General features: G+C 33.8%; 3 protein-coding genes across 4 annotated transcripts; 1 reads left to right on the top strand and 2 right to left on the bottom strand.

The window, feature by feature from the left end:
- Positions 1-1,604: 1,604 nt before the first annotated feature.
- Positions 1,605-3,745, bottom strand: LOC107029744 (acetyl-CoA-benzylalcohol acetyltransferase-like). Its single transcript, XM_015231194.2, is given in 2 exon segments — positions 1,605-3,022; positions 3,025-3,745. Coding segments are annotated over 2 exon segments (1,359 nt in total). The 5' UTR covers positions 3,686-3,745; the 3' UTR covers positions 1,605-2,324.
- Positions 3,746-10,154: 6,409 nt separating this feature from the next.
- Positions 10,155-14,331, top strand: LOC107005343 (dicarboxylate transporter 2.1, chloroplastic-like). The gene is made up of 4 exons (XM_015203915.2): positions 10,155-11,166; positions 12,488-12,801; positions 13,378-13,826; positions 14,007-14,331. The coding sequence occupies exons 1-4, from the start codon at positions 10,291-10,293 to the stop codon at positions 14,120-14,122; spliced, it is 1,755 nt and encodes a 584-aa protein (XP_015059401.1). The 5' UTR covers positions 10,155-10,290; the 3' UTR covers positions 14,123-14,331.
- A 125-nt stretch (positions 14,332-14,456) lies between these two features.
- LOC107005335 (probable DNA helicase MCM9) lies at positions 14,457-25,674 on the bottom strand. 2 transcript variants are annotated; one of them, XM_015203902.2, is made up of 21 exons: positions 25,443-25,674; positions 25,241-25,343; positions 25,048-25,147; positions 24,155-24,293; positions 23,961-24,027; positions 22,440-22,614; positions 21,809-21,908; positions 20,691-20,788; positions 20,526-20,591; positions 20,231-20,323; positions 19,857-19,973; positions 19,118-19,190; positions 18,838-18,904; positions 18,239-18,320; positions 17,993-18,114; positions 17,836-17,903; positions 16,657-16,766; positions 16,530-16,577; positions 16,290-16,442; positions 15,791-15,907; positions 14,457-15,587 (listed from the first exon to the last, which is right to left on the bottom strand). In XM_015203902.2, the coding sequence occupies exons 1-20, from the start codon at positions 25,559-25,561 to the stop codon at positions 15,819-15,821; spliced, it is 1,989 nt and encodes a 662-aa protein (XP_015059388.1). In that variant the 5' UTR covers positions 25,562-25,674; the 3' UTR covers positions 14,457-15,587; positions 15,791-15,818. The 2 variants fall into 2 exon arrangements, with proteins under 2 accessions (XP_015059388.1, XP_027774327.1); XM_027918526.1 differs by lacking the exons at positions 25,241-25,343; positions 25,443-25,674 and having other exon boundaries at positions 24,155-24,217; positions 25,048-25,118.
- Positions 25,675-26,333: the final 659 nt, after the last annotated feature.

Below are 26,333 nucleotides of genomic sequence, written 5' to 3'. Positions count from 1 at the left end.
TTGTATTTAGTATAAATCCAAATACTTTGTATCTGGATTACATAATCTCATTCGTACTCTCCTCTCTCATTGTACGTGATATTCAATATGCATATACTTAATATCACAAATATATATATTTAGTGTAATTCACATGTATATACAAATCTCGCTCGCCTTTCACATTATCTTCAAAATATAATAACTTGATTTAGTTTAAATTTATATTTAAGACTCCATATGAAAAAAATAAACATGCTTTAACATAAAACAACTTCCTGCCACATTGTCCAATGACTTCTTTTCTACGTTTTCATTTTGGTCCATCCCCTTTTACTTTTTTATTTTATAAATTTCTTTAATCGTATTTATAAAGTGTTAATCTTAAAGATTTCTAATTCTCACAAATATTTGGAGGACAAGATTCAATTTGTCCATTTATTTTTTTAAAGTAAGTACATAATATTCACAATAATTAATAATTTAAAAAATTATAATAAATGAATATATTTTTTAACTCTTTAAATAATGACCAAAACACATAAAATGAAACGTGAGACTAATTAGTCTTGATAGCTTTTTTTCATATTATATATAAACAATAAAATTTGTATAATTATGTTTGGGAAGACATGAGAGAAGTTGACCAAATCATTTAGCAAAATAAAAATCGTTTAATGCTTGGCAAATTGGTACAAGGAAGTTGGTTCTAGAGGTAGTTTCATTGCGTGCTAGAGATAATAAGGGACAATAAATTTTATTAAATTCAGCAAGTTAAATTAATAAATATATGAAAAATTTAACTTGTCCAAAGTTTATTTCAAATAAAATATAAATTGAATCAAGATGAGTCAAATAATAAGTCATAACCAGCACAATCTACTTTTGCATTCTATGTCAACATAAACATCACAGTTAATGCTAACAAAATGAGCTTATATTTTGATAATTCGCTTAATGTTTTCATATTTTAATGGATTGTGTTAGTAATTTTTTATAGATAAAATTATATAATTAAGCTAATATTCAATAATTAATTTTTGTTATATGACTATAATTTTATATGAGTTGATACTCATATTTAACCATAACAATATGGGCAACATATAAGTGAAATATGGATTAACCAAATGAGTTAAGCTTTCAATTTTTATTCGCCAAAAATTCATGACTAAAAATATTACAACTTTTCTTTCTTTTTACGTTGTTGTATAGAATTAATTATTCTTCTCTATAATTGAAAATGTGAAGTCTTTAGCCTTTCTTTTGTTAATTATATTTATGTTATTTTTATATTGGGTAACAAATAATAGTGTAAAATAAGTAAATGATGTATAATATTGACATTGCATTAAACATGTTTTAGTGCAATCAAAAATATTTATTTATTTTTTGCTGTATTTCTGGGTTTGTTCGCTGGATATCGCTGTTGTTCTTCGCGTAGGGGAGAAGAAGAAGCGAAATGGGGTGGGGTCGGGTCGGTTTGATATGTGTATGTATTTTTGTTGTACGTCTTGTATTGGAAAGCTGAAAAGGGGATTTGTTGTGGATTGCTGCTGCGTGTTGTGTTGATATGGAATTGTTGGGCTGCTGAAAAATGCCCAAATCTTGATCTAAGAAGTGAATTTAGATAAAACAAAATTATGATTGGGAAAAGGAAAGCATTTGCTTAGACAAAAAGGGTCCCCTGTTCACTTTCTAATTTTTGGGAGCTTAACTGCTCCTCCGACAGGGTAAGCTTCTTCTGCTTCAATTTTGAACGTTGTGACTTCTTCTTTCATGATTAACACTCATCCTTTACATTGTAGCAAAGTACAAAGTATAAAAATGAGTTACAATCAAGGTCTTTGAATCTCTCTATCGAGAGTGTGAAATTGAAATTCCAGTGGCTTCAAATGTGTATAACTCTCATTTTTTATTTGAAAACTTAGCTCCGCCCTTTGTATTGACCTGCAAAAACATGTGCTATCTCTCCAGTAGGCTATTAGTGACCCAAGTGAACTCCTGCAACTTGTGTGATTTCTTGCTATGCTTGTAATCTGAATTTGAATTATTCACTTATCATGATGTTGGCTAGTCATGACCAAAAAAGGCCTTTGATCAAACGATAAAACAAAATTTCCCTTCCTTGATGTCGTGTTGCTGTGAAATCCTTTTATGAATATTCACTTATGCATTATGCCTATAATAATAATAATCAATTCATTTTACTAAACCAACAAGACAATAAAGATATTATATCAATATACGCCAAGGGGCTAACACACACATACATACATAAAAATAACGTAGCCAAACATTGGTTTGTGATGAATGAAGAAAACAAGCAAAACAAGAAATTCCTTTTATCCAAGTATGGGAGTCGAGGAAAAAATGTGAAGGTGTTTCTCGAATTCAGTCATGTTTTTCTCCTTCAAACAAATTGTTAGTTGTACTCCATTACCATCTTCTGTGTCCATCAGAATAGCTCCTTCAATAAGATTGAGGCCAACGGGGCTGACCCAGAATGGTTTTCCCCAACCAAAGTCAGCTTCATACCAAGGTAATTTGCACCAGCTAGTGGTGCCATAAACGTCCATCTTGTCTCCTTGGAGAAGTTTTTCTACACCTTTTGTGTGATTGTTAAGAGTTAGAGAGGAAATATCATCAACGCTTTCCGCCTTACCAATGGCTTCACATGTGTCCCGTATTGTATTTCCTACCAACTTTACAAAATCATTCAACTCAATATCCTTTCTTGCCTTCATATCAGCAATTCCTATCATTACATAATTCCCTAGAGCATGTTCTAAAGAGGGTGCACTACATGACAGTTTTCCCCTCATATTAATAGAAAATCCTAAAGACGAGTCCCTTGAATTTCCATTATTTTTGGCGGAAGAAATGTGTGTAAGAACCTTCCATATTAGGGACATAATGACCACCACTCTAGAAGGTTGCTTCATCATCATGTCATTGTCTTTGATTGTTTTTCTGAGGTTTTCTATTGCCAAAGCATCAAAGACAAACCTCCTTGTGACAATCTTATAATTAGGGCCAGTGTAGTGTTGAGATCAGGTGATGGAGATGGAAACTGTAGCACTTTCGCTGGGAAGAGCGATGACAATCGACCAAAACCGGGATTATCTTGTGTAGTACTGATGGTCCGGCCTGTAAGGCAAGTGTGCGCCCATTCATTTACAAATGTAGCTGAAGTGAAAGCATCAGCTACGATATGTGAAATTTGTATCCCAATGGTTACTCCTCCGTTATTAAATACATTCACTTGGACACCAAATAACGGACTTGATGGCGATGATGGCTCAACATCTATTATTGGAAGAAGATCAATCAAAGACGACTCAATATCATTATGGGCTTGACCACGGAGAAATTGGGCAAGATCGTCTGCATTGACTTTGGTTTGAACATATTCAACACCTTCATCATTGCAGTCGATTGAGAATGGATCATCTTTTGCTAATCTTCCAGCAAAAGGGTAAAACTTGGTTAGCGTCTCCGCCAATGATTTTTCAAGCTTATCATCATCATCATGATCATATGATGAACTGCTGCTCGGCAAGTAGTTGAAAAGAATTGGTACATATGTACGGAGAGACAGCTGATCGAACAAGGAAAGCTTCAGCCTCCGTAGATTATCCGGGGTAGAAGCTGACGGTTTCAACATTTTCCTTGTCTGAATTTCAATATCTAACCTGCAGGCCATTACGATTTTAATTTGGTGGATGGATGAGTACTTAATAAACAAAAGAGGAAGTTTAATTTGAGTTCTACTTTAGCTTCTCTCTTTTTTTGCTACTATATATACATACATAGACTTGGTAGGCCATTAGTTTCAACTCTACAGACAGCTCAACATGCATGTTTATGCAAGTAATTTTTAATAAACACATGGCATGGAAATTGGATTAAACAATTTAGGGGCTTCAATTACCGCACGTTACGCTTTCTTCATCGTATAAAATATGATTGTATTCTATAGCTCTAAAAATCTGACACAATATTCTGTCTTGATAATGCACAACCACACTCTACGCAAAAGGGGCGTACATAGTCGGGTTGGTTCGGATTTTTCAAATATCAAATCAAACTATTTGTGTCGAATTTTTAAATCTATAAACCAAATCAAGAAACTCGGGTTTTTCAACCTCGGATTTTTTCGCCAAAATATTCATATAAATACATAATTTACTTGTAAAATATTTCTTAAGTCCTACCAAAATACAACTATCTAAGATGTTTTTTAAGAATATAACACAAATAATGATATGATTAATGACACCAAATAATAATAATAATAATAATAATAATAATAATAATAATAAAATTGCGTAAAACAAACATTGCAAATTAACAAGTCATAATGAAAACGATTATAATTTAAAAGTAATAAATCATGCTAAATAAGTATTAGTTACATGATAAAACATTAAAGAAAACTAAAATTAGATTATGTATTTCAATTGTATAAATCAATGTAAAACAAAACCAACACAAGCAAATATTTTTTATGTATAAAGTAAAATTTAAAATTATATATGTAATGTCGAGTTGGTTTGGTCTCGAGTTAATTTTTTTTTAGTTACAACCAAACCAACCCAAGTATAGTCGGATTTTTTTTCAATACCAAATCAAGTCAAATCAACCACTAATCAAATTTTCTCAATTTGACTCGATTTATAATTTGATTTGAATTTCGATTCGATTTTAAACACGGGTTGACTCAAGATTGAGGGCATAAAGCCCAAATCTGAAAGAGGGCCTTAATACTTTTTCTAATCCACATTTTATTATGAGTTTTTAATTCACATTTTATAAAAATTGTTCAATGATTGAAAACTTTGATCTCCCAAGCACATGCACATGCACATGCACTTTCTCAAGGGTTTTTTCTCTCTCTTTTGAAAAACTAGTTTATAAATACGTGTCTTGCATGTGTGTCCCATGCAATATTTAATATATTGATTAGGATGATTATAATTTAACGAAAATATGCGTGTCAATATAAGTGCTAAAATGTAACAATCTCAAATAAATATTATGACAATACATTATATATTTTTTTTATAGAAAACTAAATTATAGAGGCTAATAGAGAATAAAAATAAAAAAATTAAACATGGAAGAAACAATCAGCATATGCATCGTTCTTTCAGACTTTAATCATTATAATACTTTGAGATTTTAAAAAAGACGCACTTTGAGATTACCAAACGTGAACATTTTGAATTTGCTAGAAGACACTTCAACAAAACTCTTCCCTTTTCTCATTTTCTTTCTTTTTTTTTAGTAGGAACGATATTCTTTTAAAGAATTGTATACCCTTCACTCAATTTTGTCTTTATTCTCTTATAATATTCATACTCTTACTTTATACTCACTAAAATGGCATTTATCTTTTGATTTTCAATTTAATTGTTCCTATTTAAATATTCGGCAATTCTTATGAGTTGGCGATATTGTGAGTAGTAGTATATAACATGAGTTCGCAGCCTAACGAATACAAAATATTAATAAAAATTTTAAAACGGTATACAAAATTTTATATTAACCAAAACGGTAAAATCGCAGCACCAACAGCGACTTACCCCACCGGAAAAAGCAAAATCGCTGCCACTGCAGCGATTTTGCAAAATATGATTTTTTTTTAAAAAAAATGAAATCGCTGCCTAAGCAGCGATTTATAAAAAAAAAAAAAAAGGAAATCGCTGCTGGGGCAGCGATTTCATAAATTTTTTTTTTTAAAAAAAAATTAACGAAATAACTGCAGGGGCAACGATTTCATAATTTATTTTTTTAAAATTAAGGAAATCGCTGCTGGGGCAGCGATTTAAAAAAAAAAATTTATAAATCGCTGCTTAGGCAGCGATTTCATATTTTTTTTATAAAAAATCACATTTTGCAAAATCGATATTTTCGGTGGGGTAAGTCGCTGTTGGTGCAGCGATTTTACCGTTTTAGTTAGTATAAAATTTTATATACCATTTTAAAAATTTTATTAATATTTTGTACCCTTTTAGCTGCGGACTCTGAACTTTCTTGTTTGAGATTCTTCCAAATCAATATGGTTTAGTGGTTCATAGATAATGTTGATTTCTACTTGTAAACCTTTGAACACACAAATTAAATTTATCCGATTGGGAATAATTTGATTTTAAATAAAATGGCAAAAGACAAGAAAATAAATCTATGGCTTTGGAAGAATTTGACTCATTACAAGTAGCACGCAGATGTATACAAATGTGAGTTTACCATTTAACATAATCCCGTACTTTAAGGTTATGAAAATCAAATATAAATATAATTAAATATCTATTTCATTTTTCAGAATTTACTATCTCAATTCAAAATACACATTTAAATCTTAACTCTCTTTCTCCAACCAAAACAACACATAATTATATTGTATTTGATCAAATATTACTTTCATTTAATTTCAGTTATACTGCTATATGACTTCCAGATTCCATTGTTAGACTTGGTCATCGTATGAACGAATTCACATTTAATTTTGGTTAAGGTACGCATCCGATAAACTCGACTTTTAAAGTTCTTAATATTATATTCAGATTAATACTTTACAATTTGCATATTAAGATAAGATCTCATGAGAGATTTAAGATAAAACCTTTGTTTTTTCTTAATTGGCACAAAAACAAACGACCCCCTATAAAAAAAAAATACTGGATTAGATTAAACTTATAGCTTAAAAACTATATCCACTCTAATCTTATGTGGACTTATCTTTTTCTAAATTATTACCAAACTCAATATTATTATCTTATTCTCCGTCTCTAAAGCATACACCTGTATTTGCGTGTTTAACTTATAGAGAACATGTTTTCCCTTGTTTTACGTACTTAAATTACGGTGCAGCTCCTAGGATTAAGTTTACAGCTAAGATCCTATTAGGATTAACTATATTATTACTTTGTTTCTTAAAGCTTGAGTTTATATAGTATTTAATTAAACAAAATAATATTTTGAAATTTATAATTATTGACGGAGTTAGAATTTTCAATAAGGGAGTTCAAAATATATAAAAATAGCCGAAAGAAGTTCAACATCTGCTATATATATATAAAAAAAAAAGGAAATTCTAAAACTTTTTTTTCGCTCCAAACCCCTTAGTAAAAGCTGGCTCTGCCCTGATTTATAATTATAAATATGTGATTTAACTTTTTTTGAAATTTAAAGTTTTAAACATATTATTAATATTTTTGTGACTAAAAAATTTTACGTTACCGTTTGTCAATGATTGTTTTTTTATTTTTTCAATTAATCATAATCTCAAGAAAAATCGTCGATAGACCTAATGAACCTCGTAATCTTTACTGGCTACCGCTGCCATTATTTCATTATTTACTTTATAATTAGTTACACTTTTAATATTTTAATGATTTAAGTTATATATTTTAAAGTAAATTGCGGCTAAAGAAATGCGGTTCCTAGGACTAAATTTAAGTGGAAACTGTACATTTCGAGTCCGGAACCTAAAGGTACAAAATATTAATAAAAATTTCAAAACGGTATATAAAATTTTATATTAATCAAAACGGTAAAATCACTGCACCAACAGCGACTTACCCCACCGGAAAAAGCAAAATCGCTGCCTCTGCAGCGATTTTGCAAAATTTGATTTTTTTTTAAAAAAAAATTGATTTCATTTTTTAAAAAGAAAAAAAATCAGATTTTGCAAAATCGCTGAAGAGGCAGCGATTTTGCTTTTTCCGGTGGGGTAAGTCGCTGTTGGTGCAGCGATTGTACTGTTTTGATTAATATAAATATTATATACCATTTTAGAATTTTTGTTAATATTTTGTACCCTTTAAGCTCCGGACTCTATATAACATATTTATTACTATGTTTTAGTACAATTATTAAGTCGTATAGTTTGAATTCTTTTTGTGGTCGATATGTTAATACGTCATAATTTCATAATGAAATATTTCAATTAGATAAATATTATGTGTTTAATTTCTAATTTTATGAATATTGTGTCAAACTTAGTTTGGAAAAAAAACTAATTATGCAGAGTGAGGTGAATCTATGCGGGACGAAGTGAAACTTTTATCAATTTAAGCGAGTTTGCTCAGCTCCATTACCATCGCTATATTTAATATATTAATTTGTTCGACTTATTTAAGATATATCCTTTAAGGCCAGAAAAGATAATACCAAAGAGAACTTAAAATGTATTTGATTTGCGTGTAATGGTTAAATTTTGTTGCTTGAATAAAATCAGACTATTTTGTAATATAATTCTTTCAAATAATACGGAAGACAATTCACGCCGATCATGAGTCTTGTTTTGTAAATTTTAAAATGATAAACTTTTTTTATTTTTTTACAAATATAAATTTATGAGTCAAAATTTATATTTTTTTTGAAAAAAATATTAAAATCATAATTTGGAATCCCAAATCATGCATTTAAAAAAATTTAAAATGTAAAATCATAATTTCAAATAGCATGTCCGAATTCATATTTCAAATTATGATATAAAATTGCACTTTCAAATGCAGACTTCATAGACTTTTTTAAGTGCTTCATTTTTTCTCACATTTTGACACTAGAGAGTCCTTTAAGCTGTTACGATTCCTTTACTGTACACACATAAAATTGATTCATTTTTATTTCTTAGTTTAAAAATTAGTAAATGATATATTATTTGATTCTTAACTTGTTTTTAGTATTAATTTAATCATTTCTCCATGCATTTTCTAAATCACTACAGTTATTATATTCAAAAGATGATAAATATTTATTTATCATTATTTATATAAAACATTTTATTTTTATAGTTATACTAAAGAAATTATCAACTATGGTCCATCAAGAATGAATAGAAAAAAAGAACATAAAAAAGTTGATTTTGGAGATGGGGGAAGAAGACAATAGAGAAGGAGATTATAAAGTCAGGAAATTAAACTCTCACCAGCAAGGTGAAACTTTATGCAATAAATCAACTAAATTACTAAAATTTTCAAAAAAATTTAATTAATTGATTTTATGAATATTTTTTAAATAAAATTCTATAAGATTTAAAAACCTAAAACAATTGGTGAAAGGAAAACAATCAAAATTTTGTGACTTAAAATTTCTCAGGTACCTTAAGCCTGTATGGATGTATTTGTAGCCAAAAATTACAAGTTAAAAAATATTTTTTAATCTTAGACACATATTTAAAATGCAACTTAAAATTATTTTCTCAGACTCACCAAAAAAAATAAATAAAAAAATGCAAACGCCCGATACTCACTTCCAAATCACGACATGTCAACCCCAGACTTGAGCACAGACCACTCTTTCCATAAAATTATATCGCGAGTATTGTAATTAATATCCCTACTTGTTTTTCCTTTGAATATTTGGTTATCAATTTCAAAAGAAGTAATTGAATTTCATGTGTCCTAACTCCTAAACATTCGTGTATATATATATATCCAAGCATAAACAAGTTGAAAGGCCAAACATAGTTGGTGGCCATTTGGTCCTCTTTGGTATTTGGGGCAAACGAAAGGCTAATAATTAAGCCCAATACCCACTTCCATATCACATGATAATATATCATCCCAATCAACAATTCCAAGTTTGATTTTGTAAACGCTATGAATTAGAAGTGGAGAATGAGAGCATTCAATTAAAAAAATTGGGCCTAATAAGATGTTATAGAATTTTATTAAAAATGGCATTGCTTAATGTGATGTTTAATATTCCATCTCTCATCTATAGACTCTACTCTAATAAATCTGATTTCCTCATCCCTTCTCTATCAGTCTAATTCACATATTTTTGTTCTTATATGTTCCTAAATGTTGAGACAGGACAAACTTGATCAATTAGCATGACATTTCATTTTTCTTTTAAGATAGAGTTCATAAATTTGGAATACGTATATTTAAAGGTTATCAAATTTCATAAATGAGAAGAGAGGCCGTGATTTATTGAGCGCATACAAATGATAGTGACTAACATATTGCAGCCTTATAAATATATTAAAAAATAATATCACGAAATACTAATCTACGACGCTAACACATTTGAAAAACCAACCACCTTGGAGTTACCATAAGCATTGGAATGAACATTACAAGGGTGACTTTACCAATCTTGTACGAGTATTGTTGAAGTTTTTTCTCTTGTTATTTTATTTTTACTTTATTTAGTGTGGCCCTTACCCTCTCAAACGAACAAAACGATCTATTATGTGGCCATTGTAGTTTCCGCCACCCCAAAGGTCCCTCCCTCACCCTTCTCACATTTCATCTCTTTTCTCTTTTCACTTCACTCTTTGCCGGAGAAAATAAAATGGAGAGATTGGCACTTCACTCTCCATCTTCAGCCACCTCTGCCGCCGCAGCCGCCACCACATCTTTCTCTCGTCTCTCCTATCACCATCTCCGATCACGTTCCTCCGCCATTCCTACTGCTGCTCTCCGTCAAGTTTCCTCCCTTCGATCATCTAATTCCGGTTCAAGATTCAATCTTACTGGCCCAAGATTCAATCTTTTTCATCCCAAACCTTTCCTTTTTAATCCCCTTTCAAGACCCACTTCAGGAAATCCACCGTCTCCTAAACCCATCACTGCTTCTTCATCCCCTGAATCAGATAAGGTAGTAATTGTAGATGTAAAGCCCAAAACCCAGGGTGCGAAGCTCATTCCTTTGATTATTTCTGTTTCAATTGGTCTTATAGTCCGATTCTTGGTTCCAAGACCACCTGAAGTTTCTCCTCAAGCATGGCAATTGCTCTCCATTTTCCTCTCAACAATCGCTGGTTTGGTCCTCAGCCCATTGCCAGTAGGTGCATGGGCTTTTCTTGGACTTACAACCTCAGTTTTGACCAAGACTCTAACCTTTTCAAGCGCCTTTAGTGCCTTCACGAATGAAGTCATCTGGTTAATTGTGATTTCTTTCTTTTTCGCCCGTGGATTTGTCAAGACTGGCTTAGGAGATCGAATTGCCACATACTTTGTTAAGTGGTTGGGGAAGAGTACTCTTGGTTTGTCATATGGATTGGCCCTGAGTGAGGCTTTGATAGCACCTGCAATGCCCAGCACTACTGCAAGAGCTGGTGGAGTATTTTTGCCTATTATTAAGTCTCTCTCACTTTCAGCTGGAAGTAAGCCTGGTGATCCCTCCTCCAGAAAGCTAGGCTCTTACTTGATCCAATCTCAATTTCAGGTACGCCTTTGCTTTTGCCTGCTATACATGTGTGGTGTGTCACATAATTAGATAGCTTTAATGAAATGTAAAATGTATATACATGAATTGGTACCTAATGATCTTAATTATGGAAGAATCCAATTTAAATACACCAATGGTGAAAATAGTCTTTGAGCTATCAGGTTAATTAAAAGCCAAGTAGGAGTTGTCTAAGGTACTTTGAGTTTTCTACCTGAAAAATAAGGCTATTGGCATGCTAAAATAGGTTAAACTATTAAGTTCTATTGATAGGGTAATTGTTATTTTTACAATGTAAGTTTGTATAATTTCAATCTATTATCAAATAGATAAATTTGTAAGCAGCTGTGCTGGATTGAGATGTGTCTCATTTGTTGAGAGAGTCATTGTTCTCACTTCTCTAGAAAGAGTTTCGCTAACCATGAGGAGATTTGCAATTACTGATTCTAAGATAGCTGTGGGTTTATGTTTGAGTGATCTTTGCCTGAAGACTTGGTATTTATCTTGAATTTGCAACTGAAGACATTATGCATTTGATTAAGTATTACTTTATTTTCTGGTTGTGCATCTGTCTCTTCAAGAACACATTACATATATGGGGTTAGTATTGCATATGAGGTCCAGTCCTGCTAGTTTAGATGAGCAGTTTCCTTCTGTTGAATAAGCATATATTGTTATGAAATTGTTCATTTTATAACTTATAAGTCTAATAAAGTAATTATGTGCTTAGCACCCAAGGGTATGACCTAGTGGCAATGAAGTGGAGAAGAACCGTGAGGTCTCAGGTTCAAACCCTCATAGAGACAAAAACACTATGAACTCTTCTCATATGCCTAAGCATTAGTGCGCAAAGTTATCAGTACTTGTGATGGTGGGAGGTAGTAGGTACCCGATCTAATACTTGAGCATAAGTCTGACCGAGACATTTCATGTACTGTGCCAATCTCATTTAGCAATCGGATGTTAAAGTGCTTCATCAAAATCGCATGCGTCAATGCTTTAGTGTCTGCACTCCATGTTTCTTTAAAATTATTTTGTTTTATATCCAGTGAAATTTGTACAGTACAGATCTTTGTGTACAGTAATGATCTTTTTCTCCAAGCATCTCATTTTTAGCAGAAGAATATAATCAGTTATGCCCTCCTCCCTCCTTCTGTTTTTGGTTGTTTTAGCAACCTAGTTAAATATTTTGGTCTGGTACATGTGAATGCTATATTTAATGCAATGATAAAGTTTCTCGAAGATGTAGTAGTTTGCGTTATTGTGAGATCTCTTTAGATGTCCATCCACTCACAGATTGCTTTTTTGTGGTGCATGACAGTGTGCAGGTAATTCTAGTGCTCTTTTCCTAACGGCTGCAGCTCAAAATCTACTCTGCCTCAAACTAGCTGAGGAACTTGGGGTAGTAATTGCAAACCCATGGGTGTCTTGGTTCAAGGCTGCTAGTTTGCCTGCATTTATTTCTCTTTTGGCTACTCCATTCATCTTGTACAAGCTTTATCCTCCTGAAACCAAAGATACACCAGAAGCCCCCGCTATGGCAGCTAAAAAACTGCAACTTATGGGTCCTGTTACAAAAAATGAATGGGTGATGATTGGCACAATGCTTCTTGCAGTGTCTCTGTGGGTTTTCGGGTAGGTATCATTTCACAACTGATGTTGATACCTGTAATTTCTATTTAGAACTTTTGAATGTTGTGCATTGCCTCTCTATGATGTTAATTTCGGGCAATAGCAAATTATTACAGGGTATAAAGTAGTGCATTTCTAGACAAAAAGAATGAGGCCGCAGAGAGGCAGTTGAGAGTCCATAATAACTGTTTCCATTTTCACCAAAACGCCTCAGTAAAACCACCATTCTTGTTGAAACCTTTCTTCTCAAGGGACCATTTGGATTTTCTTTGATCCGGGACTTCCAAGAATAATCGCAAGCTTCTGCGTAGAAAGTTGTATAGGGAGATTAAGAGATAGAATAAAGGGATACAGAGTTCTTTTCCCAAGAGACTGCTTGAAAAAATTTATTGAGTGGAGTTGTTATTCCGAACTAAAAGCCAACTTCTTGCGTTAGTGCATATTAAAGAATGATTTATGTGGAGAGCTGTTTGGATTTACAGTTTATCATTGGTTACAGTGTGTATAATTTATGTGTGGGCAGTGTGTTTATGATGGTCTTAATGTGTTTAATTTCTAAAACTTCTATGTTGTTCTCAGTGATGCTCTTGGTATTGCGAGCGTTGTTGCTGCAATGCTCGGCTTATCAATCCTCTTGCTGTTGGGAGTGCTTGACTGGGATGACTGTTTAAGTGAAAAATCAGCATGGGATACTTTGGCTTGGTTTGCAGTCCTAGTTGGCATGGCTAGCCAGTTGACAAACCTTGGTATTGTTGGTTGGATGTCTAGTTGTGTAGCAAAATCCCTACAGGCTTTATCTTTGAGCTGGCCAGCTGCATTTGGTGTTCTTCAAGCATCATACTTCTGTATCCACTACTTATTTGCAAGTCAAACAGGCCATGTGGGAGCGTTATACTCTGCATTCCTTGCTATGCATTTGGCATCTGGAGTGCCTGGTGTATTGGCAGCCCTGGCTTTAGCTTACAACACTAATCTATTTGGTGCTTTGACACATTATAGCAGTGGTCAAGCTGCTGTCTATTTTGGAGGTGTGTAGCTCTCTTGTAGGCTCTTTAACTGGTGGTGCATTTAACTAATTCTGCTTGATCACAGATGGAAGTTTTTTATTCTTCATTTTCTGTTTGCTGATAAAAGTAAATATTGGAATTAATTGGTAGATATATGACTGTTGCTTGGACTGATTATTGTTTTGTTGCTTGTAATGGCAGCTGGTTATGTAGATCTCCCGGATGTCTTCAAAATGGGATTTGTAATGGCAATCGTCAATGCTATTATATGGGGAGTCGTTGGAACATTTTGGTGGAAATTCTTGGGTCTATACTGATTCTGCAAGTAGATTTTTCCCCATTTATACGTGTTGTGGCATTTTAGCAACGACCTCGATGTTATTGAAGTACAATCTCTATATTAGTGTCAGCATTTCCCCATTGTAATATTCTTTTAGAACACGCGGATGAAAAAAAGAATGTATTTTTTTTTTTTTGCTGTCTGCTACATTTTGGACTATTTCACCTTTGCAGTTTTGAGTTTAAAGCTTAGATGGCTTCTGCGGTTAATCTTTCTTTCTTAAACACTTTCACTATGGAAGACATTGAGGATGATGAAGTACAAAATGAGCCCTGGAAAACCATAGAAGTACAACAATTATCACACCGAAATTTGTTACTCCAATGATCTTGCGACAATACGAGGACAGAAAAATGTCGTTTATACAAGAATAGCTTCTTTCAAATCACATGAACATTAACAAGCAGAGCCCGTCTAGCTGACGATATATATGCAACGCACTACCATATTTTTGGAAGGAAAGCTGATTTTGTATTGTATGTTAATATGTGTGTTAAACAGCAATCTAGCAACCTCAAGAATTGTCTATGGAGCAGATAACTGGCCTGAGGAAGGATATTTTGAAAGAATAGGAAGAGTTTACTACTTTCAAGGCAAGTTTTTTGGGGCTTAGGTACTGTGGGGTAATGCATTGAGACTCACATTTATTAACATTAAAACAATGCTACAAGCAAATGACGATCCATTAGGTTTGGTGCAAGCAGATACTCCTAGCGGAATCTGACATTTTTTTTAACGCAATGTACTTGTCATACATTACAATCTTATAGAAGCTACAAAGTGTTATCAAATCAGCAGTGTACCTTTTTTCCAATAGTACAAGTTCTGGATGCATCTATACTAACCATGAAGATAAGCTCCTTTCATCTACAAAACACCTCCCCCATTTCTTCCTTACCAAACTGTCCACAATCCAATCAATACATAAAGGAATAGATATCCAAATCTTCGTCTCTTGCCAGCAACCAAAGATCCCTGGTAGCACAATAATCTCCTGAAACTAAGGCACCTCACCATACTCAAACATGGACAAAATCCACCAAGTAAAATTGCAATGAATTGAATCTGACGACTCCTCACAAAACATCTACTATACAATATTTATCAAACTGAATTCCCAGAGAAGTGTGTTTTTTCTGTGATGGTGCCTGAGCCAGCTTGTGCGTGCCTTGGCTATTTCACCAGACACATGCAACCTCTCACCATCGCAAGTATTGGGTAACTCTCTCACCAAGGCTTAAGCAGATAGGAAGAAAAGTGAGTTTCTCAACTTGATTGGCAGCCATGAGAAGCAATTGACAACTAAATCTCGTGGAAAAGGATGACTACATATGTCAGTAAGTGTTTTATGTGCAAGAGTTCGGCAAAACGTGGATGGGAAATCTTTTGATCGTTTGGCTACAAAGAGTGATGCCACACAATGTGAAGAAGGAACTGTCCACCTTTAGAAAACGAAGACAAGACAAAGGTCATTAGGGATTGTTCAATTAGCACTACGTGGGTAGTGTGGAAGACACAGAAATAGGAGAGAAGCTATAGAAAATGGTTTTGTATATTTTGTTAAATAGCCTCTTAGTCCTTGTTTCTATTTTTTCTTCTGCATCATGAGAGAGAGAGAGAGAGATTTAGCAGTCATTCTATTTACCTGTTATTAGAATAAAGATTGAACTTCATCAGCATATTGATCCTCCAGTACTGATTACTTGAGCGAATTCGTCTAGGAGATGCAGCCTCTCAAGGATCAGTCTTTCTTGTTTGGCATCTATGCTTGTCAAGAATAACACATGATATGCAAAAGGACACGACTAAACAAGTAGCTTAGAAATAGATTAACTGAAATACCATCAGGCAGATGATGGAACAAGGGTAACTTAATACACAAATTAACAACAAGAAACAAGTTTACATATGTTCACACAAATTCTTTTTGTTCATGTTCTGTGTAGCTTGGATGTTGTGACGATAGTTCAGAGGCACTAAATTTACTAGATTCTGAACATAGATATATATTTCAGCTACTTTTCTAGTAGCAACTGAATAAACTCACATAGCAATAAATACAATTTTGTTAGATGAACTCAATTTCATAGGTTTCTGCATCACAATTCATATGCATGCAAATAAATAAGATGCCATTAGGATACATTCTTGGTCAGGATTTTCTGCAAAATTGGAGTGCAATGCGTTCCCCATGCTATCCACTATAGCCGAGGTAGTCATGGATGACTCAATGCATAAGATGGCAGTGATGGCATCCAATCTCGTGACCTCATTTCTAAACATCAATCTTGCATGTGCTGTAATATTGCCATATTGGTTTCTTTAGAATCAGTGACTAATAGAGCTAGGGCCAAGCCAGGAAAAAGCTAGAGACAATAATTCACCCTGGGCAAGTCTTATCAGACTCTCCAGCATGCGCACAGTTGTTCTTGCTGTAGATATTCACAGTTGTTAAGTGCATAACCATGGAACAATTAGAATATTTAGTGACAATGATGATGTTTAATGGACCTGCATTTTGAGTCGCAGATCTTCTTTGCAGTTGGTAATAGCTTGAGATAACCTTTTCTGCCTCCTTTGTGAGGACTGGTCTAAAGCATCTCTTCACAAATTGGATGTACCTACAAGATGTGATCAGAATACATCACACTGCCATCCCATCAACAGAATGTGATGAAGTAATTGCTGCTGAAGATTTTCGGAGTTAACACGGTAACAAAATGGTATGACACAAATAGAACTAGAATTAGATCTTTTTCCTAGTGTCATGTGGACTTCCTTTACAAGTTGAGCTCACCGTCTAGCTTTTCCGCAACTTACAGGACACAGCTGTTAAGGAGCCCAAGGAAGTATTATGATTGAACTATTATCTAACTTGCAACCAAAGCCCACTGTCTCATCACTCTCACATAACATGAAAGTCTTTTTGAAAATTCAGATACTCAAAAAATCAGTGCTAATAGAAAGGCTAAGAATATGAATTCGAACTTTCTATTTTGGCTCCAAAATTACTTTTTTGTTTACTCATACATGCATATCAATTGGAGACCTTCCAGTTTTAAGTGCTTTTAAGAAGATTCATAAAAAAGGTCATTTCCTAAACCACCTATCTCCCAAGCTTGTCAAATAAGAATTATCAAACTAGAGTACACTGCCAGATTTTTGGCCATGTTTTTAAATGAAAATATGTTACTCGATCAACAACAAAAAAGAGTTATCAAGCTAAAAAAAAAAGGTTTGCAGAATTAAGAAACGTGAAAAGAGAGAAAGTTCTTTGCATGTTGCTTTTTGAAACTAAGTCTTGCATACCAGCTTCTAGTCTTCTACAAATGGAAAAGATTAACCATAGATTAGCGAATCATCCAAATTGGAAAAGGAGGGGGACTAAACTAATACTACTGGTTGAAAAGGTAACAATGTCGATAATCATTTTTAAGGACTTATCCCATCTTGTTCAGTTTCACCGTTATTAATGTGCAAATGCACGTGTAATCCCTTACTGTTCATGAACAATGCCAATATTCATATTTAGGAATTTATCTTTATCGAGTATTTATATATAGAAGCAGTTAGCAGTTTAGCGAAAGTGGCGTTCTCTATCTGTGGAGTAGTAGATAAGTATACAATTATTTGCAGATGAGTACATATCATGTATATCAGAATCCAGATGGTTGTCAGGAAGTATTTTACCTTCTGAGCATTGAAATTGGCCAGATAGTCCCTAGATTCTCTTCATAATTGTGGTTCTTGGTTTCTGCCTGTCAATCACATGTAAAAAATTTTCATCCAGCTAATTTAACCTTGATGAAAAAATGGTAATGTATTCACATTATTTTAGATTCATCACCTCAGCAAGAATGTGTGAAGAAACAACAGCATCCCAGTCTGGGTTTTTGGTGTCTAAGAGAACTAGGACTATGTCAAATCTGCTCAGCAGCGGGCCAGAGAGTGTCGTATTAACAGATAAAGCTAGTTTGAGTTAAGAAAATTGCGATGCGCAGCAAAGCATTTAAGATGCCTGATGGAGATTCTAGCTTGCAAGAAGATGAAAGGCAAAAGAATAAAAGAAATAGGACATCAAAAGCAAAGATACGCTGCTCAGGATCATAATGCCCCTTGGGGTTAGTTGCTCCAAAAACAATTGTCCTTGTACTGAGAGTTGTCACAAGACCAGCCTACAGATTAGCCATGTCATCAAGGATCACAAAGGATTTATTTAATTAAGAACAGAAGATATTGCGGGGAAAAGAATGTGGCAGGAAAAGAATTTTGAAAACATCAAGAAATCAAGACCTTGCCAATCATGCATGTATTGACTTTACCAAAGAAAACGTACTGACTTACCAAAAAAAAGCTAAGATTCTTCAAAGAAGGCATAATACATAAATGTGCCATTTAACTTTGCTTCATTTCATATTTATGTCCTCCAACTTTGGGTGTGCACAAATACACTTAAACTTATATAAAACTGAACAAGTTGACACATGAGTCCTATGTGGCATAATACATGTAGGAAACCACGTAGGACACAAATTGCCATGTAGGATGTCACCTAGTACGTGCATGTATATTTCTTCAATTTTATACAAGTTTAAATGTATTTGTGCACTTCCAAAGTTGGAGGGCATAAATGTGAAATGAATTCAAGTTAAAGGGCGTATTGATGTATTATGTCTTCAAAGAATGATATACCTTTGCAACACTTATAGTCTGCTGCTCCATTGCCTCATGGATGGTTGCTCTGTCGTGCTCTCTCATGCTGCCAAACAAACCTTGACGAGTCAAACATCAAATGAATGTCTATGATAACATTATTGGCTATTTTGCCACCGAAAATAATTGTTAATCATTTGAATCAACAACCTCATATAACCCTAACTTAGGTGCAGACTGTACTTTACACCACACCAGTTTTATCAAAACAAGGAGAAACTGAACAAATCAACATAATACTTCAATGATGCAGCTATACCTGTCAAACTCATCGATGCAACAGAGGCCACCATCTGCTAATACAAGGGCACCAGCTTCTAACATCCACTCTCCTGAAAATATAGCTTGTCTTTACAAATGATGATCAAAGAACTTTACATTTAAGCCAAAAGAGTATCAAGAACATAATTGGGAGGCACTCAGATTAATTGTCCCCTCATATTGTTTCTGGATGTAAGAGGTACAACAGTATTGAGTATCCCACGCCTCCTTCATTTAAACATATTATTTAAATAATGTTAGTAGGGCACTAGTACTAATCTCAGAAGCAGGGTCACATCAGCAAGACTATTGTACATTTTAAATCATTTGAGATTTGAACCTAAGCCCTCATGAAACCAACCCACTTCATTGACCACTGTGCCAAACCCTTGGGAACCTACTTGCAGTGTTAGAATTTTAGTTCTAATAAAAGCAAGATTCGTAACACTTGTGTTTATTTCTTGCACGTCTCAAGAAAATTCTATAGGAAGGAGGAACGAACTTTCACCCTCCTTTTCCATGTGAAAAACAAACAAGTTTAAAGAACTTAACCACATTATTGTGGAAGCTTGCACAGGTCTGTGTGTGAGAGGGCCCTTAACTCTGCCTGTGTGTGAGTGTTGCGACAGAAACACAGACAGTTCCCCACATAAATATGACCAAAGCAAATAGATAGGGACAGCTTCAAAATTCAACACTACAGATATTAGCAAGTAACAAAAAAGGGAACAATCTACCTCCATCTTTTACTGCGGTAACAGTCAATCCAGCGCTAGTGCTTCCCAACCCAGTCGTAATGACAGATCTATTGCTCAATTTAGCAGCAAACTTCAGAAATTGTGACTTTCCAGTGCCTGACAGGATAAGCAAGAAACCATATTTCTCACTTGTTTACAACTTCCCAACATTCAAATGGATATAACACACCATAAAATTGACACAACCGTGCACGAAGGTGAAATCAAGTATACCAGCTGTTATGCAGCACATTAGCGCTAAACGCAATTAAATAAGAGCTGCAAGTACAGAAAAATCTCTAAAGAAAACCATTTGCCTATAAAGAAGATATTCTAATCTTGATTCAAAGCATTTTAATATTACAATTAATTACCAGGATCACCAACGAGAAGCAAATGAGACTCTCCTCTAACTTTTGTTCCAGAAGCATCAACATGTTGGACACCTCCAATAAGCGTCAATGCCACTACATTGAACTCAAAGTTGGTCATTGGCCAATGGTAAAGAAATAATCCATACCGTTTGGACACATAGAACTCAAAGGGGTTACTTTTCACGGTGCACAGTTGCTGACAGAAAACGAAAAAGTAACACAAACTCTTTATAATACAACTAACATTTAGATATGTGACATCAACTGAAAAGAAGACACTGGCAGGGGAAAATACCTGCAAGCTTAACAGTGAAAAGCCCAAAGACCTGTGGGCAAATACCTTGTAGAATCGCATTCCTACCTGTGTTTAGGAATGAAGAGATAGAAAGAAAAGCAGGTCTGAGCCCCAAGTACATTTAGCAAGTAATCTAAAATCAGTACCCGCTGACAGAATTTTTACCCTTTAGAGGAGTATCTTTGAATTCAGTCCAAAACTGCTTGAATTTGAGAACAGCATCATCGGGGATATCTATTTCTGACTTCAGTTCATTCATTCTCCTGAAGATACATTATAGGAACTATGAGAATAAAAAGGCAGTTAACTTTATGAGGAAGTCAGAGAAATGTATTACCTCCACCAAGCAGTAGGGAAGACAAAAGGTGGTAGATCAACAAAGCCTATCAAACCCAAAGTTTTGGAAGGTATATCTTGCTTCATGTAAGTGTTTTATGTTTGCACCTGTTACTTTTTAATAAAAACAATTTTATTTTTGTTGTATATCTCTTCTGAGTTTAAATCCTTATTTGGAATACCTCCTTGGATATAAGATTCATTAAGTTGTACAAACATCACCATGCTATTTAAGCTTTGGAAGATGACAAATTGTATCAATGATATTGTATATTTATTCACTTATCAATCAAAAGGAAAGAAACACTACAACTAGAACCTGAAGGATGATAACTTTTCTGGTAACCAAAAACAGTGAAAATATTGAAGGCAATTCTTCATACTCTGAGCCCTTCATTGGGACTCCTACATGTTATCAAACACCAAGGCCAAATACATACTCTCACTCACAGTCTTCACCCCATCAACGCCATGCTTTAGAGTATGAAATAGCTGTATCTACTGACCAGTGAGAAAATTTACATCACCGAAACGATTGTTAAATTGAGGAAACAAAAGAAACGGTGATTTGCTTCTGTTTAACCCAATTATAAACCATCCCAATTGATGAGACATCAAGCTGTATCTAACATTTCAAGTGGCACTTTCTGCATTCATTTTCAAATTAAATTGACAAGGATTGAAGGCAAAAAGAAAAAAGAGTGACTTCGAGCTAGCCATGATTTGGCGGGTTGCTCTGATACACTAAACAAGGGCCTAATACTTCAGGACGAATTAAAGATGTGTACTTCTAAACAAGAGCAAACAATTGTATAAAATACCAATAATTCATTCATAGGTTCTGCACAAATTATTGAATCCTTGCACTGTTTGGGTTTGACTCGTGGTTGCATGAGATATATTGAATTCATTCTTAAAATGAACTCAGTGAAGTACTCCTCTGTTACCTTACATGGTTGGCAATTAGTACCGGATCAAGGTCACAGCGAACGTCTTTTAAATCAGTGGACCATTTGGCAGTTAAGATCCCAGTAACAATCACATCATCTGACATCATTAAACATGGCCATAACTTAAGGACAAGAAAGAAAATGTCTATCAAGCCTATCAATGAAAAGGAGAAGGAAAAGAGAGAATTGGGTCTCAATAGGCTAGAAGGTGAATTTACATACTATAAAGCAGAATATGATACAAAAAAGCAGATTGACACAAGAAAACTACTTCAATTACTAAAAGTTTTACCTATTACAGTTTCAATTCAAAACAAATTTTAACTTTGACCATGATCTCAAGCAAATGTTTAGAAACTTCCAATTCTAAATTTTTTGGCAAAGAGGGTGCTTAACATGGTTTACATCAATAAATTTTGTTTTATAAAATGTGACTGATAAATGTCCTAAATGAGACTAAAGCCCTAAACAGTGATCCTTCTGAACCATGTAGATGAGATCAGGATAAGCTTTCTAGGATGGAGGAGCTTAAATGGTGTCACCGATGATTTAGTACACCCCATCGGAAAGCTAGCAAGGGACAGCTAGTTAGCAAACTTCAAACAATCTAGTTTTCAGAAAGTAGTACCTCCTGCTTTAACCATGTCAACAAGATCATCCTTCAGAATGACAGGAACCGAGCGAGGAATAGCCCCAATACCCAAAACTTGGGTACTTTCTTGGATTTTAATCTCCTGATAATCATGACAGATCTTATTGTCTTCTACAAGCTGAAAACTTGTGCTTTCACAAATTTGAGACCTCTGAAAAAGAACTTCAAGAGATCATTGATTTTCTTACAAGCAGATAGTTTTACAAAAATCATAAACAAAACTAGATGAAAGTTATTGCAAACTAACATGGTAGAATGGGAGGCAATAAGAGGAGAAAAAGAGCTTCAAAATTGTCTAATAAAGTAAAACAAAACAGCATATATAATTTATGAGGCAGTTTGGATTTTACTGTTACCAATAACCAGCATAGTTATCAAAGGCGAAAACACAGAAAAATGTCAAAGTGTCTGTTGGGGCTTTAAACACGAAGCACAATTAAAGTGCACACTATAGTAAAGAAAAAGGTAAGGAGAAGATAACAGTCATTTTTATTGTGTTGCCTCTATTTTTTAACATTACGTGAAAATGATCGAATAATTTCAAATATGGGATGATCCATATAAACTCAATTTATTTGTAAAAAAAAAGAGGATAAAACAATTCCAAAAAGTAACGCTTAAAGGGAACCTGACTATACATAAGTTAGTATGTGCAGCTTATGTTAACATCACCTCATAAACTTTTTCCCTCAAATATTTATTCCATATTTAGAGGCCATCCTGCACTAAGCTCCCATTATACACAGGATTCCATGAAGGGCAGGACCAGCTTCTTTCACTTGGACTAATACACAACGAGTTCTGCTACAACCCAAAATTACACTCCAAAATATCATGGCTATATTCGTTGTCAGTCATCAAGTTTCTTAAAAATAATGTGGCACAAATTCATCTCTATTTCTCGATGAGTACTTTGTATCAAACAAAAGCCTAAAACAAATCAATTGACATGATTGAGTATGTTAAGTTCCCAAATTCAGTAAGCATATTTAGTTTCTAAGAATTGAATATGCTAATAATTTGTTATTTGTTAGAATTAATTAAGGAATAAATGCAATTTTATTCCATTCTAAATTCGTTTGAAATGTTTTGCAGTATTGCTTACTTACATTCAAATATGTTCTTAAACTTTTGATATTTGTGATGTCTTAACCAGGAAATTAAAAGATAAAATTACAATTGTTAAACAAGCTGACAGAAAAAGGTGTTGAGTGCAATCTCATTACATGCCAAAAGAAACATTCACTTTTCTCAAAGCAAAAAGTAACAAGAAAACCAAAAACAAGAATCTAGCTGGATTCCACATAGACCCTACTCTTGTAAAATAAGTCTTACGTGAAAGGTTAATGCATACTGATTGGCAGGAAAATCAAGGGAAGATTAGAAAGAAATCTTCTTCCGTGAGTAATAAAATGGAGATAAAAATCAATTAGCAAAATCAGAGTATTGTTCGCGTGTTTGTCCAAACAAACAAATAAGAATGAGTTGGAAGCAGACCTGTGAGGGACAAAAAATTGGTTTTGGAATTGAATTTCTTGTTTCCACCTCCGGGTAAACCTTGAACCTACATAAATTTTCCTTCTTAGCCGATGATCTATTAGGGTAGATAGGTAACAACTTGACCATATAATCTCGCCGTAGACTAGATTGGATTTTTTTATACGGCCAGTTCAAAGGCACACAAGAACTACCTGTGCTTACATCGCCGACACTCATATATCCTTTCCCCTTCAATCATCTTCACTGCTCCAGACCTGATCACAGTCCCTTTGATAGTAAGAAGAATCCCATGATGCTTCACCCTAACACGGCCAATGCTGGGAAAAGTTTCTAAAACATAACAAAAAGTGACCAAGTTTGATATTACAGGATATACTTAAAACTACACTAGACTGAACTCTGAAGCATGATATAGCAACGGTAGCGGGGGTATATGACATGGAAAGTAGAAAATAAATATGCAAGAAATAGCTAAAGGAATACTAGTAATATGATGTGCATTTACTTGTGAACCTTGTAGAAATTCCTGAATTGGGAACATAAACAGTAAGATTTTACTTTTATACACCGATAGTATAAAATTTCTTGGCACTATCAAGTTGTTTGGAAGCCTATTACAACTACAGTAAATGTTCTCAACACATCAGAGAGATACTTCAAAATCCCGATCAATGATGGGTTTTATATATAAAGCAAGAGACTAACATTGCAGTGGGCATCAGGAAGATGCCAAATTACAAAAGTAGTAAACTGTTAGATCCAGAACAATAAGTTATAAGGGCATAGATTCTTGATAGTCTCTATCAAGTTGTTTAAAAGCCAACTACTAGCAATTGTCTATAGTAAGCATGAGTTGGAAAATACTACATGTAACCTCTGAGGCAGCTTAAACTACACCTTATAGAGTACGCAAGAATCTTTCAACTATTTGTGCGTATATCTTAAATACAACAATAAGAAAGCCAAGAAACATAAAAGGAACCAAGAAATTAACCAAACAAAAAGATCAAGAAACCAACCAAGAAAGCCAAGAAACATAAAAGGAATCAAGAGAACAACCAAAAGAAAAGAACAAGAAACCAACCAGGGCATTCAAGAGGAGAGCCACTGATATTTATACGAATATGTATGTTGTCCTTAACACTTGCGTCTTCACATTGTTTAAGATCAGCCAAAATAACTTTCTACACCAAAGACAAAAAACAATTAATTATGACAATTACTAATCTTTGTACCATTACTGTATAGGATTAGTGAAAGAGCATTAGGGTAAATACCTGAGCCCAAACGGCAGCTTCATTAAAAAACGGTAAATACTCGGTGGGTTTAGCAAAAATGAACTGAGAAAGGGCTGGATTGTCATCCATTATCTCTGCAAAACTGTTTCACAAAGAAAAAGGAAAAGGTGGAATGTAAGGAATTTGGAGCCAAGGAGTATTTTGTGTTTGTGGATATAAGGAGCAGTGGAGTGTTTCTTACTCGACATATAGGGAATAGTGCAGTCGAGGATCAGTAGCCAGAATGATGGAACTAAGCTGCTCGGAGTGATGGCTTAACAAATACGCCGCCAGTTCTTTGCTGTGAACGTTTCCCTCCATCAGATTTTTCCGACGTCGTAAGGGCTTTGCTCTGTCACCGTCGCCGGTGTATTTAAGGGTACCGAATTAATTGGGGCCGCCGAGTTTTAGGCGGGAAAGATTGGACGCACTGTTAAAGGGTACCCAATTAATTCTTTTTTTTGTCGGGCGTAAGAAGAGTCCTTTTATACGTCGTATGTTTGCTTTCCACTCTTTTTTTTTAAAAAAAAATTTAATAACATATTTAAGCTAACGAAATTAAAGAATATGATATTTATTTTATATATATATATTTTTTAATTTAAAATTTTGAATATATTTTTTTAAAAAAATCATATTAAATTAAAATGAACAATCGATTGAAACGGAGGGACTATTTATTTTGCCTTAAAAACTAAAACAAAAATAATTTGGAATGTTCGTTCTCAATGTAACTTTCTTGTTGATTTGATTCTCTGAATCAATGTTTTAAAATGTGGGGTGTGACATGTGGCGTTTTATTTAGTATAGGCGAGGCTAAAGCCCTACATATTTTTAAATTTTTAATTTATGATATCATATTATAATATCATAATACAAAATTATAAAAATATATCATATTTACAAACATGATTAAGGGAAATCATAGAAAATTAAACTTCTAATATGATTATACAAGTATAAATAATGTAATGTTATAAAAAATTATTATAATATGCAAATCAACTCTATTATCTTAACGCTCTAATAATAAAAGAACCATTATTTCTAAAAAAAATATTATTATCATATTATACAATTTACCCCCTAAAAG

This window comes from Solanum pennellii, chromosome 1 (genome assembly GCF_001406875.1).
Source record: "Solanum pennellii chromosome 1, SPENNV200".
Classification (NCBI taxonomy): Eukaryota; Viridiplantae; Streptophyta; class Magnoliopsida; order Solanales; family Solanaceae; genus Solanum; species Solanum pennellii.
Note: the sequence above shows the minus strand (reverse complement) of the source record. Positions and strands in the feature narration are given on the sequence as shown.

Bases quoted from the DNA above. Each gene is read 5' to 3' on its own strand.
- LOC107005343 (XM_015203915.2), top strand. From the start codon at position 10,291: ATGGAGAGATTGGCACTTCACTCTCCATCTTCAGCCACCTCTGCCGCC. The intron at 12,802-13,377 runs GTAGGTATCATT...TGTTGTTCTCAG, and splicing joins GTGTCTCTGTGGGTTTTCGG to TGATGCTCTTGGTATTGCGA. The intron at 13,827-14,006 runs GTGTGTAGCTCT...TTGTAATGGCAG, and splicing joins AGCTGCTGTCTATTTTGGAG to CTGGTTATGTAGATCTCCCG.
- LOC107005335 (XM_015203902.2), bottom strand. From the start codon at position 25,561: ATGGAGGGAAACGTTCACAGCAAAGAACTGGCGGCGTATTTGTTAAGC. The intron at 21,909-22,439 runs GTACTACTTTCT...TAATGATGTCAG, and splicing joins TGACATGGTTAAAGCAGGAG to ATGATGTGATTGTTACTGGG. The intron at 18,905-19,117 runs GTATAGCTGCAT...TTTGTTTGGCAG, and splicing joins TGCATCGATGAGTTTGACAG to CATGAGAGAGCACGACAGAG.